The 14,632-nt window shown below is 36.6% G+C and overlaps 1 protein-coding gene across 1 annotated transcript in view; it reads right to left on the reverse strand.

Moving 5' to 3' along the window:
- TAF4B (TATA-box binding protein associated factor 4b) overlaps positions 1–14,632 on the reverse strand; it is a 132,081-nt gene that overhangs the window by 47,539 nt on the left and 69,910 nt on the right. Inside the window, exons 11-12 of the mRNA XM_044243243.1 lie at positions 12,279–12,409; positions 6,589–6,714 (exon numbers count right to left, since the gene is read on the reverse strand). Coding sequence (XP_044099178.1) covers positions 6,589–6,714; positions 12,279–12,409 — 257 coding nt within the window. The remainder of the gene's footprint in view (positions 1–6,588; positions 6,715–12,278; positions 12,410–14,632) is intronic.

The raw sequence follows: 14,632 nt of genomic DNA on the forward strand, positions 1-14,632 counted from the left end.
GAGAGCTATCTTCTACTTGCAATGCTATAATGAAACAAGTGGTAAGAAACTTCATTTCTGACACTATGAACTTTTGTCCAGCACCTATGAACTTTTGTCCAGCACCTATGCTCAGAAGCATTCTTTTTTCTCATTCTAGCACAAAGTTATCTAACTCCTTATAAATCTGAATATTTGTTCTATAAAAGGCAACATCAGCTAAATACAGCTAGTAAAATAAAAGCTAAAAGTATTTTCTTATTACTAAGTTTACTTGACTTTTTTAAAAAGATTTTATTTATTTATTTGACAGAGAGAGAGATCACAAGTAGGTAGAAAGGCAGGCAGAGAGAGAAGAGGAAGCAAGTTCCCTGCCAAATAGAGAGCCTGATGTGGGGCTTGATCCCAGGATCCTGGGATCACGACCTGCACCAAAAGCAGAGGTTTTAACCCCCTGAGCCATCTAGGTGCCCTACTTATGTTCTACTGATATATCAGTGATTTTGTTAAAGGGAAGTACAAGAAAAACCACTTAGATTTAAGAGTGCCTTGTAATTTTTTTTACAGTTCTATTTATTTGAGAGAGACAGAGCATAAATGAGGGTGGGGAGGAGTGGGAGAGGTACAAGCAGACTCCCCACTGAGCGGTAAGCATAACACAGGGCTCAATCTCAGGACCCTGGGATCATGACCTATGCCGAAGGCAGCCACTTAACCAACTGAGCTACCCAGGTGCCCCAAGAGTGCCTTGTAATTTTAAACACATGAAGTGTTTACCTACATAAGGCTACCAAAAGCTAGTAACTTTATTCTTCATTTTTTCCCCTATCTACTAAAACAACTTAACCCAAACTAAGATAAACTCCTTTATTATTCCACCTATAATATCAGGAAACAATAAGCATATATATATGTACTTATTATAAGAAGGTGTATGTATGTATATGTATGTATACATATGTATGTATGTATATATATATTTGTGAGTTTATGATTTTTGCCCCACTATGAAATGGACACATTTGAATATCTTTATTACTTAACCAATATTTATTGATTATTCATAAATGAATAATCAATATTGATTTATATAATGATTGAATATCTTTATTACTTAACAAATATTTATTGATTATTCATAGATAAATTCTACACTGTGTGCCTCTGAGTCTGGAAATACAGTAATGAAATAGCAAGACAAAGTCTCTGCTTTTGAGTGACTTACATTTTAAGAAAATAAAATCATAAAACAAAAAAATTTTAAAAAATTAAATAGTTATGATATATAAAACATTTATGATGGGGAAAAATAAAAAACAATTACTGATAGTGATAAATGCTATAAAGAAAACTGGGCATTGTGATAGAGAGAAGGAGTGTGTGTGTGGGGGGGGTACTACTTTAGCGAGGACAGGAGGAGAGAAGACATCTGAGAAGTGACATTCAAGTAGAGCTCTAAATGACAAGGAGGAGGCACACATGCAAAATTCTGGGGGGAAGAATACTCTAACCTAAAGGCACAGTCATTGCAAAAGCCTTAAAATGGGAACAAGCTTGGTAAAATTGAGCAAAGGAGGAAGGCCCGTGTGGCTAGACCATGGAGAAAAGTTGTAAGAGGTAAGATTAGAGACCATGGAGGCCAAGATACAGAACTGAGGTTTAATTCTAGTTATAATTTTTTTTAAAAAGCCACTAAAGGGCTTGGAGAACAGGAGTGAGATGCACTGCTATGACACTCTAGAAAGATCACTCTGGCTGCTATGTAGCAAATGTAGCACTAAAGGGATCCGATATCAGATCAGGCTTAATGCTCTCAGGAGACTGCTCTAAACAACTATGGTTTTAGGAAAAGAGAAGGGAAACTTGGGCTAATGTCATAGCAGGTAAGATTAGGCTGAAATATATTTTGGAGGCAGGGCCAACTGGATTTATTGATAGACTGGATGTAGGGTATGAAGTGAAGAGGAGAATCGAAGATGATTTCCTAGGATTCTTGCCTAGTGCTCACTTCAGCAGCACATATATTAGGATTCTTGCCTAAGCAACTGGCAAGATGAGAATGCCAACTTTCTAAGACAGTAAAGAGCAAAGGCAGGTGTAAGACATAAGATGTAGGACCTTAACTTTCAGGTTGAGACACCTAATTAGCAGTCTATGATGCACATCTGGTACCCTCAAAGAAGGTCAGCGTGACTGGAGCAGAGCTAGTAAAGAAGGGAGGGATATGACAGGTAGGCAATAACCTTTTAAAATCTGGTAGGGGGGCCGCCTCGGTGGCGCAGAGGGTTGGGCCTCTGCCTTCGGCTTGGGTCATGGTCTCAGGGTACTGGGATCAAGCCCCGCATCGGGCTCTATGCTTGGTGGGGAGCCTGCTTTCCCCCCTCTCTGCCTACTTGTGATCCCTCTCTCTGTCGAATGGATAAATAAAATCTTAAAAAAAAATCTGGTAGGAAGTTTGGATTTTATTTTAAGTGCAAGACGATGTCACTGAAGGTTTTCAAGTAACAGAGACACTCATGATTTGTTATGAAAACATTATTCTGACAAGAGTATGAAAAATGGATTATAGAAGGAGAAGGAGATCAGTTAAGAGACATGGTAAAAGTCCACTGAAAGATGATTTAGACCGAAGTGGTGACAATGGTGATGAAGAGAAGATGATGAATACATCTGGGAAACATAACAGGAAGTGAACTGCATGTAAGGAGAGAAGACTCCTAGGTTTTCTGGCTTGAACATCTGGGCAAATAGTGTCATTTACTAAGTTAAAAAACCTATTAAGAGTAAAACATGTTTTGTGGGTGGATGAAAATCAGAAATTGTTTTGGACACATGATAACTGAGATTCCTATTGGCAAACCGCATGGAGACTTCAAGTAGGCAGTTAGCTATGACTCCAGAGTTCCACAAGGTAGACAGACTTGGAAATACAAATTTAAGAGGGAGACAGAGAAGAAGCCCTAGGACTGAACCCAGACACTCCAATATTTAGAAGTCTGGTAAAGGAAGAAAAACCATGAGAGAGTAAGAGTACAATATATCCAATAATAACTAAACAAGTATTTAATAGTTTATGATCTTGTTTAGAGCTTAGTAATTGGAAATAAAATACCAATAAACCACCTCATTACATTCACTGTGTGCTTGTTTATAATACTTGACAGCTCAAGCTAAGAGCATCTTCCTATCCCAGCTGTCCCTGCCAGTACAAGAGGGGTCAGGATGGGGACTGAGACTGTGGGCCAGAGCAGCACAGTGACAAGGGTGTGGTGCACCACGTCCTTGTTGGGGCTTGGGGCCCATGAAGGTATAGACCAGTGGCCAAGAATGAGGGTAATGAAGGGCTGGAAAGACTGACCAAGGCATGGGCCAGTGGGCATGGCTTCCAATTACATAGACAATGAATTGAGGGCAGGGGAAACAGTGGTAGCAGATAGAGGAGGCAGCCAGCATGGCTCTTTTGGAGATCAGTTACACTGAGAAAAGTGTAAATTTTAAGTAAACTCAATTAAGTAAATTGAGGACATAAGTAAATATATCGAGGATAATGACAGTCAAGTTTCAGACTATGGAAAAAGTATAAACAGGAAAAGGTTTAGGCTAGAAAAGCCCTAAGATACTAGAGTTGGAGATATCCATATAAACTATGGTTTTAGAATATATATACACAGAGAAATAGTTACAAATATTCATATGTACGTGTATGTGTATATACACACACACACATACATACACATACATCATACATATATTTCTTAGATCTATCCATTTGAGAAGGTCTACATGTAATGAAGCCCCATTAGCAATAAGCACACTGTATGGTCTACTCTCGGTTTCTGTATCTGGATTACATCCTCAACTAAAAAGATGCAGGATTCCTTGGGGGAAATGGCTGATTCTAGGGCTGAGGAAGGACAAGCAAAAGCTGGGTCTGGAAAAAATTGTGCCGGAAAGTAAGGGTAAAGGTACCTGGGTGGCTCAGCGGGTTAAGCGGCTGCCTTTGGCTCAGGTCATGATCCCAGGGCCCTGGGATCGAGCCCACTTTGGGATCCCTGCTTAGTAGGGAGTCTGCTTCTCCCTCTCTCCCCAGCTTGTACTCTCTCTAATAAATAAAATAAAATAAAATAAAACAAAATAAAATAAGCAAATAAATAAAAACTTGAAAGAAAGGGAGGGAAGAAGGGAGGGAGGAAGGATGAATAAGCTCAGTGAACGACGGAAACATGAGTAACAGGCAGATGTGCCAGCTGGAAGGGTCTCCCACTCAGGAGGACTTTGAGCATCAAAATAAATAATGATAGTAATGGATTACAACCTATTGAATCAAATAGAAATCCAAAGCGCATTCTGGTATCAATGAATACATGAATGAATGAATGAAGGAGAAAGGATAGCTCTTCCACATACAATGCTAGTAAATGCAGAAGATGATGAGAATTTAAAAATTACCATTTATATTTACCCATCATAGAGGTGGCTGATTCAGGTAGCTATCATTTATGGGCACTAAAGTTGATACATGGAGGGTTGGTGAGGAAGGGATATTGGTATAATCTTGAAATATCTTCCTGTGAAAAACGGATTGATTACAAAAATGGTAAATTTGAAATGAAGAGAACTGGAAGACACCCACATAGCTGGGTGATCAAGGTTGACCTTTGATAGGATCAGCTGAGAAGAATGTATATATTCCTGCCATGAATTCCTTACCTAAGTCATGGGGAACTATCAGATGAACCCAGGAATTATCAGTCACCCTACAGATAGTGAGGCCTGTACTCTTAAAAGCTGTCAAAGACATGAAAGTAGAAGTAGAAAATTTGACTAAAGGAGTCTGAAAAGAGATGACAACTGAATGAAACACACATTGCTGAGTAAGAAAACAGACCAAGAAGGAAAAGGGTTTGAGACAGTTGGTAAAATCTGAATGGGGTCTGTGGAATACATGGCAATATTATCTTGTTCACACCCTGACTTGTAGGATTATACAGCAGAAGGTCCTGTTTTCACAAATACATGCTACGATGTTTAGAAGGGGTGGGACATCAGGGCTGAAGCTTACTTTCAAAAGGTTCAGGCAAAGGCTAATTAGAGATGATGGCTGTACAACTTATAAATATACAAAAAACCTCTGAATTTTAAAAAAAATGAGAACAAAGGGATGAAAGAGAATAATAATAATAAGGGGTGTGTGTGTATGTGTGTATGTGTTTAAATGTAGAGATGGAAAAAATGCAGTAATGTTAAAAATGGGGGCATCTGAGAAAAAGGAGATGATTCTTTATATTGTTCTGACAACATTCCTTTACTAAATTCTTCAAATTAAATTTTTTTAAAAGAGTGATTAGTATATGAAACACTCTAAAAGGGGAGGCTGCCAAAAACAGCACAAATTAAAACTAAGGTGTTTAAAACAGGTGTTTTTGTTTAAAACAAAAAAAAATCAGTCTAATGCCCAACCTTCATGACTCCTAGCAAAGGTCTTACGCCTATGGTAAAATGTGAAGCAAAAGGCAAACTACAGTGAAACCAGTTTTCACTCCATCTGATACTAATAGTCCAAGACAATGTTTCAATAAAGAAGAAAGAAAATAAATATATTTATACATATTTATAAGATAAATATCTTTCTTCTTACCTGTTCTTTTATTCTCTAACCCATTTCTAACCATCCTATATTTCATTCCATATAATCCTAATTTTACCCATAAATTTCCAAACTTTACTCTCTCCAATTTAACTTGGCACACATCAAACTATATCCCTAAAAAGACCTTGGATATTTTAAAAAACATTTTTACCTGGGGGTGTGTGTGTGGGTGGTTTAGTCGGTTAAGTGACCAGATTCTTTTTTTTTTGTTTTGTTTTACATTCTTTATTACAGAAAATAAGAGCATAATTACATGATTATCAAAATCTTGTCAAAAATGTCAAGATAATTTTGAAAATACAGAAGACTTTAGTACAAAATGCAGTTGTTGCTTACATCTGAATAAAATGTATCACAATATTCTCCTTCAAATTTTACTGATATTCATCTCTTATGATTCCAGTGCACAAGAAAACACAAGGCCCATAAATATTGAATTAGAGAGGAATAAATTTTGCCCAGTGTATGATATTCTTTATTGCGTTTAGGTATGACATAAAATACAGTGACCAGATTCTTGATTTCAGCTCAGATCATGATCTCAGGGTCTTGGGATCAAGCTCCACCTTGGGCGGGGGTGGGGGGGGTGGGGGAGTGGGGGGGAATCCATGCTCGGTGGGGAGTCTGCTTGATATTCTCTCTCTTGTTCTTTCTCTGCTCCCTCACTGCCCCCCTTTAACTCTTTAAACTAAGAAACAATTTTTACTTGGGGGTGGTAGGTATGATCCTAGGCACACAGGAACTTAGAATGAGGAGACAAAACAGATTTTACGTTATTAATTAACTGAAAGTCACTATATCACACCATCCTGGCTGTGAGAGAGTTTATTAGTAATTTCATTTAAACAAATCCTTCAGAGAAATCTAAAAGCCTAATAAAAACAAGACAGTTGCCCAACAATAAGGCCAAATCTAACCTTGCAAGGTCATGTTCAATCATAAATCAGGTAGGCTCTTACCTTGGCTACCCTAAGTAACATTTCTCTTTCCTCTAAATCCTTTCTCTGCTTCTCCAATTGATCTAGCTTTTCGAGAAATTTGAGCTGTGATCTGGTATCACTAGACAGGATGTAATTTTCACTGGCCTGGGAAAAAGAAAAAAGAAAGTCTTATGATTGTCCTAGCCAACACATTCCACATTAGATCTTCTGAATCAGCTAATGACAATACCAACATACATAAGAAGCTAAATTCTCAGAATGTAGTATTTATATTTCTGATAATACAAACAACAAAAAAGAACCTTAATCAACCGTAAAAGTTGAGAGGTAAGTAAGCATTTAAATTTCAGAGCTTTCCTAGTAGGCCTCATTCAGAGGGGAAAAAAGGGAAGCCAAGCAGATCTTAAAAATAAGAAATAGAAAGCAAGAGAGTGTAACATGTACTTATAATCTAAATCTTTTTAGTTAAATTACTGTCCATCTCTGCAGACCTTAGTATAATTAATTACATTTTAGGCTTGTGAAAGACAAAACAAAAAAACAAAAACCAATCACTTCACTAAAAAAATACACCAAAGATGAAAGTTATCACTCTTGTTTCCATTGTTGGATTGGTCTAACCTTGACAAGTGAGTACATCTTCAATCAAAATGTAACATGAGATAAAATGGCAAACATTTAAAATCCTAAACCCTGTTTTGAGGATTCTTTTAAGCTATGAACTTGGGCAGAAATTGTAGTCAAAGAAAGTAAGTATATAATTTAAAATGAGAGCCATAACAGAAGTATAATTATTTTTCTTAATTTGCACCATAAAATGATAAAACTTATAGTTTCATTTATTCTGATATTCTAGAGTACAAGACACTGCTTTCCAGTCTAAATATTATGTAATTTTCTTCATCTGATAAAACCACCTATCTCTCCTCTCTAATACACAGAAGACGGTGGGGGGTGGGGTGCAGTGGTGGGCAATCCTCCCAATCAGCATTTAAGACATCCTGTCATCTAGTCATCTCAGTAATTCAGACATTTAGGCTATGGGATGGAGACTGGGGGAGACTGTATAATAGGAAAGCCGAATGTTTTTAAACATTTAGTCCAACAGTCAGTGCCTGGCTTAGAAATCATAGGTATAGCACCAATTCTATCTTTGTTTTATCCCATGCTTATGGTTGATTCAAATTAACTGGGACCAAGAGATTTCATACGCCCAAGATTCCTTCTAAATTAAATTTTTATTATTGGTATTTAACTAGATCAAAAGAGTATTATGTAGTATAACAAACAAGGATGTATAGTGCTACTTATTTTAGTTCATGTTTAATACAAAACAAATTCTCAAATGTTTTCCAAGTTAAATAATACAAGATAGAATATGGAATACATTATAGGCCAACCATGAGGCATAAACATAATAACCAGTGGTTTCTTAAATACTTCATCTTTACCATGTTTGTGCTCAGATACTCTGGAGATATTTTATTGACAGAATTTAATTTTAAAAAGACAACAAACACTAAATTAAAAAGGGGCACAGACTTTGTAAAATTTAACCCAATATCATCCCAGTGCTAAGACCCTTTCTCCTTCTCCCAACTTGGATACAACTGTCTCCGGCTTAATGCATCCTTCCTTTATTCTTACGGATGCTAAACAAATGAGTGCCTCCCCTAGCCCTACTGATTCCCCAACCTTATTTAAACAGTAACTCCACTCTTAAAACACTGCTTCCTATCTACCAAGCTGGTCTAACTTAAGTCTTTATATACTCCTAATAAATAGGGTGGTTTAACATTAAAAATATAAGGACTCAGACAAAATGATAACAGAGCAAATCAAGCAAATCCCATCTAAAAAAAGCATTACAGCCCCTTTCAACTAGAAAACACTGAAGGGGCACCTGGGTGGCTCAGTCGGTTGAGCATTCAACTCTTGATTTCAGCTCAGGTCATGATCTTAGGGTCCTGGGATGGAACCCCACAACAGGTTCCATGCTCAGTGCGGAGTCTCCTTTAGGATTCTCTCTCTCTTTATCCCTGCACCCCACAGCTTCTGCATGCGTTCTCTCTCTCTCAAAAATAAATACATTTAAAGAAAAAAAAAAAGAAAAAGAAATGCTGAAGCTTCTCCATAGCCACTGGTGTGCAGAAGACTATACTACGCTTTTAGTGAGAAAACACCTGGCAACAAGATCAAAAGCTTTGTATCACATGAGCCACTTTCTATTTCTTAAGTCTGTTTGTGGACTATGAGTAATTAGATAATTATACATATACACATGTGAAAGATTATCAAAAGTAGATGGATGTCAAATGCAAAGAGATGGTGGAATTTTGCTTTTGATAAAAGTAAGCTCGCTTTTGTGAAATTCGTGAGGTAAAATTTCCCACACTATACAGATATAAATAAATCCTATCAGGGATGAACTGAAAAATAAGGACAGGGCTAAATCTGTGACACAATGATTATTATAATATCAAAGTCTACAAAAAATAAGTATAATTTTGAACTAGATCCAACTATAACTAAATGATTATTACTTCTGTTTAAAGAAGAAGAATAATGTAGCTACAAACTCAGACAGTGGCATTAACTATATTAAGGAATGAGTGTGGGGAAAGGCAGGCTGGGGAAAATCAATCAGGATAGGCAGTGTACAAGACAAAAGGTTAAGGAAGTGTTAGCTTTAAGCTAAGTTACTGACGTTCCAGGTGGGGAAGATATTATCCACTTTGCCTAGGACAACTAAATCCTTAGAACATATGCTATTGATAGACAATAGAAGGATTCCGTCTGAAAGCTGGAACACACGATAGAGATTTGGATGACACTTAGAACAGTAAGCTCTACTTGGAAAAGTTCTATTCCATACTAAATTGTGCAGTTACATTTTATATAGAAACTGCCCATTATAAATAAAAGTGTCTTCACATATCTCTTAAAATACACAACTGAAGTGGCAATAGGGGAGAACTAGGTTTGAAAAATTTCTAAGACGTTTAAAAAGTTACAGTAAAAAGCTAAAAAGGAAGAAAATTTTCCCCACATCCCAATACTGAAGGAAAACTAATTATCGAGTCAAACTAGATGATTACTATAAATTTAGGATGTTAACTGTAATCCCCAAGGTAACCACCAATAAAATATCTAGAAAAGTATACATAAAAGGAAATGAGAAGGGGATCAAAATAGTACATAACAACAAAAATTAAACCAAAAAGGCAGTAATAATGGAAATGAGGGACCAAAAAACAAAAAACTACTAAGCATACAAAAAAATAGTGAAATAGCACAAGTAAGTTCTTGCTTAACAGTAATCATTTTACATATAAATGGACTAAACTACCCAATCAAAAGGTAGAGATTAACAGAATGCATAAAAAACATGATCAATTATAAGCTGTCTATAAAAGATCCACTTTGGATGAAAGCACATGAACAGACTAGAAATGAAAGGGTGGGGGAAAAATTCATGTAAATAATAACCAAAAAATGCAGAGGTGGCTATACTAATATCAGGTAAAATAAACTTTAAGTCAAAAATTGTTAAAAGAGAAAGAGATAAACAAAGGGTGCCTGGGTGCCTCAGTCAGTTGAGTGTCTGACTCTTGATCTCCATTCAGGTCATTAGCTCAGGGTCATGGGATAGAGCCCTGTGGTGGGCTCTGAGATAAGTGGGGAGTCTGCTTAAGATTGTTTCTCTTCCTCCCTCTGCCTTGGCTCACCCCACTGTGACCCTCTCTCTTTTTCTCTCTAACAAATAAATAAATCTTTTTTTAAAAAGGGATAAACAAGGACATGATATATGGACAAAAGAGTCAATTCATCAAGAAGATATACATAACAGACAACACAGCCCCCAAATATATGAAGCAAACATGGACAGAACTAAAAAGAGAAATACAGTTCTACCATTAACAGTTGAAGTCTTCAATACCTCCTTTTCAGTAAGAATACCTACACAGAATATCGAGAAGAAAATAGAGGACTTAAAAAAAAAAAAAAAAAGATTTTATTTATTTATTTGATAGAGGCAGCGAGAGAGGGAACTCAAGCAGGGGGAGTGGGAGAGGGAGAAGCATACTTCTCAGTGAGCGGGGAGCCTGATGTGAGACTCAATCCCAGGACCCTGGGATCATGACCTGAGGAGAAGGAAGACATTTTACTGACTGAACCACCCAGGTGCCCAAAGGACTTAACATTATAACCCAACTAGACTTTTATTAACATTCCACCCAACAATAGCAGAATACATGTTCTGCTCAAGTGCACATTGAACATTCTCTGAGAGACATCATATGTTAGGCCACAAAACAAGCCTACAGAAATTTAAATTGATTGAATCACATAAAGAATCTCCTCTGCCCATATGGAATGAAGCTAGAAATCAACAATAAAAGAGAAACTGGAAATTTCACAAATGTGTGGAAACTAACCAACATACTTTCAAAAATAATGGATGAAGGGTATATCAAAGGAAATTAGAAAATACTTAGAAGTAAATGAAAACAAAAACACAATGTACCTAAACTTATAGAATGCAGCGAAAGCAGTGCTCAGAGGGAAATTGATAGCAGTAAATGCCTACATTAAAAAAGGAAGATCTCAAATCAGTAACCTACCTTATACTCAAGGGAACTAAAATGAAAAATATAAGTGGGATCATTACTACTGACCTTAGAGAAATAAAAAGGTTTGTAAGAAAATACTATAAACAATTGTATACTAACAAAATAGGACCTAGAGGAAATGGACTAATTCTGAAAACACACAAAAAGAAATAAATGATAGTTTTTTTCCCCACAGCCTTTTCTCTTGATGACCACTTATTTTTAAGCCAGTCCTGCAAATTCTCACAAAGATTTATATAAGTGAGGACCTCAGCAACTATAAATAGTTCTTCCAAAGTTCTAAATAAAGCAGAAAGTAGAGAAAATAGAATGATTCCTCCAGGGAACTTATCAGTGATGTGGTAGCTGTTATTTCCCTGAGTTCCTTTGGGTAGGACATTGTGACAATGACCATTCTCACAAACTGAAAACCTCATAAAGTTACCCACATACCATGTTGCACAAAATCTAGCTATCAACATTTCTTGGTATGGGGGGGGGGAGGTTATCTTTTCTCTTTCTCATCTCTCATCACCCAATAAATTCACTCTCCACCAAAACCATATACAGATAAATCAAGTCCTTTCATCATGATGATGGCAAGTGATTTGGTTCATACCACTAGAGACAAGACAGGCTATCCTTCCATTTAATTTCTTTTAAAAAGCAGGCAATGACCATAATGAGCAGCACCAGCATTAGCACTCAATACAATTGCTTAACTCATTAAAAGGAACAACAGTGTTAACAGAGTACAGAGCATTGAACAGAACACAGCTATCCAGTATTCCATTCTAATATATTCTCCCTGCCAATCAAAAGCTGTAGGAAACATCTCAGGCAGAACAGATGCATATCTCAATCTACAATGACACAGAAGCTTCAGATACAATATTAAAATCTGTGTTAATTTTGTCATGTAAGCCTATCTAAATCAGGCAAATTAGGAATGAAACTTTAGTCCACCAGTATGAACTATGTCTTGACCATTTCCTTTAAACACATACTTAAAATATGAATCTATACCAAAATACTATCTTTAACATGACCAAGAGAAAACAGAAGAGTTTGTACTTCTTCAACGATTTCCTTTACCTTGTAAGTTGTCATTCGATGCTGAGCAATTGTAGTCAGTTTTTCTAGAAGGCCTCGTAATCGCTCCTGTGTTGCATGGGAGATCAAGTTCACAGCATCAGAGTTAAGTTCTGTAATGTCATGCTTTTTACCTGTAGAAGCAGAGAAAATCCATTACGTGTTTTAGTAGTGGCTGATAATTGAAATAATTAGCACAGCAGGTATTCTGTTCCCCCTGGAAGTCATACCCATTATGAATAAAGGTTTAGAGATTATGATTTTCCTGGTGAAGTCACAACTTCAAAGATCTTAGACATTACATTAATAAAACCTAGCCTGAAGCCTCAGAAAATATAGACATTGTTTCACTTAGCCTCTAGAATCATTCTCCTTGCAAGGTCATTTATAGGACAAAGTTAATAAGAACACAAATCAAGTCTAGTGTTCAGGGAGGAAAATGGTAACTGCAGAAATTAGTGCCGTATTCTGTTAATTTTAGTAATTAAAAAAATAGAAAATTACATTTTGCCCTGTTTGACACTGTTAACAATTTACGACATTTATTTCAATGAATTAAGATTGTGGGTCTCTGTTACAGCCTTGTCTACAAGAGATACCTACACTCCTTTTGTCCATTACCAATCATGCTTATTTTGCACTAACTCATGTTCTGATAAATTGACCTAGTAATTAATTCAAAAGTTGAAATGGGTTCAAAGCCTCATCATTTCACCCATCCATTTGAATGACTTCTCTTTTAATGTACCTCCTTCCATTAATAACCAAACTTCTATTCTTCTTATGACTAACTAGGAAGATTCAGGAAAACAACTTGCATCACATACCCAAAGGCAGAAGCTCATTTATAAAGCAACCTTATCAGTATTTACATAGCAATTCCTCAGTTCAGTGAAACCAACCTGTATCAACAGAGACCTAACTCTAAAGATACAGCCAAAGTCTAATTTAAATGAGCTTTTAAGAGTGTTACTGTGTTTACTTTTAACAAATACAACAGTTTGCTTCTGCACTCTCATCTGAAACATACTCATATACTCATCAAATTATGACTCAGTATAGCAAAAATAAGTTTTAATTAAAAGCCAACAAATCTTAAATACATTCTTTGACATCATTCCATAATAAATGTTAAACCTCAAAGTGTAGGCTATAGGATATGAGGGCTATCTGGCTGTGACATCTGTCACACCACTGATCACCAGGGTGGATCTGATTGATCTGGTTGCCAAGGCGCAGTCCCCTTCTTCTCTCATTGTTCCTTGTGCATCCCTCCCAAAGCTGTGTGCTCCCTTGAAAAGAATGACCTTCCTAGATAGAGGAAGGCCATTCTTTGGTCAAGGGTATGTAAGTAGCTGTGTTCCCCTATTAGAACCTCCAAAGAAGCTCTCAAGGTCCATAACGCAGCTTATGGTAAATCAGATAGGATGAAGATAAAAAATTATTTAGTTTCTTTTAAGCCAAACCTTCAAAATACAACTTGTTACTGTCTAGCAAGACTGAATTCATCACCAATTTTAGATTCAAGCAGGGAAAAGACACTACAAAGTCAAATCTACTCTACTACAACTATTAGCATACATAAATAGCAAAGGCCTGCTACATAAGGGACACAATTTTAATACCATCCAATGATTAAAATCATAACTAGACATAGGGTAGTTGACCTGTCAGTTCATGCTTAAAGGAAATAAAATGAACGTTTAAAAATATGTAGTGTTTTGGAGGGAAACTCTGAAAATAATTTCATATGTATTTATAAAATAGTTTATCCTATATAGAAGAAAAATTCGTATTTTAAAAATATTAGAAATAAACAAGGGTAGGGATTTGCAAACAATTCCAGGGTTTAGTGAACAATCAAATGTTCTAATATCTTCACTACACTGCTAATAAAGCATGACAAAGTTACCAAGTTAAAATACTTTAAGAAAAATTCCTACTTTTTTTTTTTTTTTTTAAAGATTTTATTTATTTATTTGCCAGAGAGAGAGGGAGGAAGAGAGAGCCAGCGAGCACAGGCAAAGAGGCAGGCAGAGGCAGAGGGAGAAGCAGGCTCCCTGCCGAGCAAGGAGCCCGATGTGGGACTCGATCCCAGGACTCTGGGATCATGACCTGAGCAGAAGGCAGCTGCTTAACCAACTGAGCCACCCAGGCGTCCCAAAAAATTCCTACTTTTTTTAAAAAAATAAGATTTTATTTATTTATTTGACGTGGGGAGTGGCAGAGGGAGAAGGAGAGAGAGAGAGAGAGAGAGAATCTGAAACAGACACCTTGGTGAGCATGGAGCTCAACCAGGGCTTGATTCCACGACCCCCTGAAATCATGACTTGAGATTAAATTAAGGGTCAGATGCT

Source organism: Neovison vison, chromosome 3 (genome assembly GCF_020171115.1).
Source record: "Neovison vison isolate M4711 chromosome 3, ASM_NN_V1, whole genome shotgun sequence".
Lineage (NCBI taxonomy): Eukaryota > Metazoa > Chordata > Mammalia > Carnivora > Mustelidae > Neogale > Neogale vison.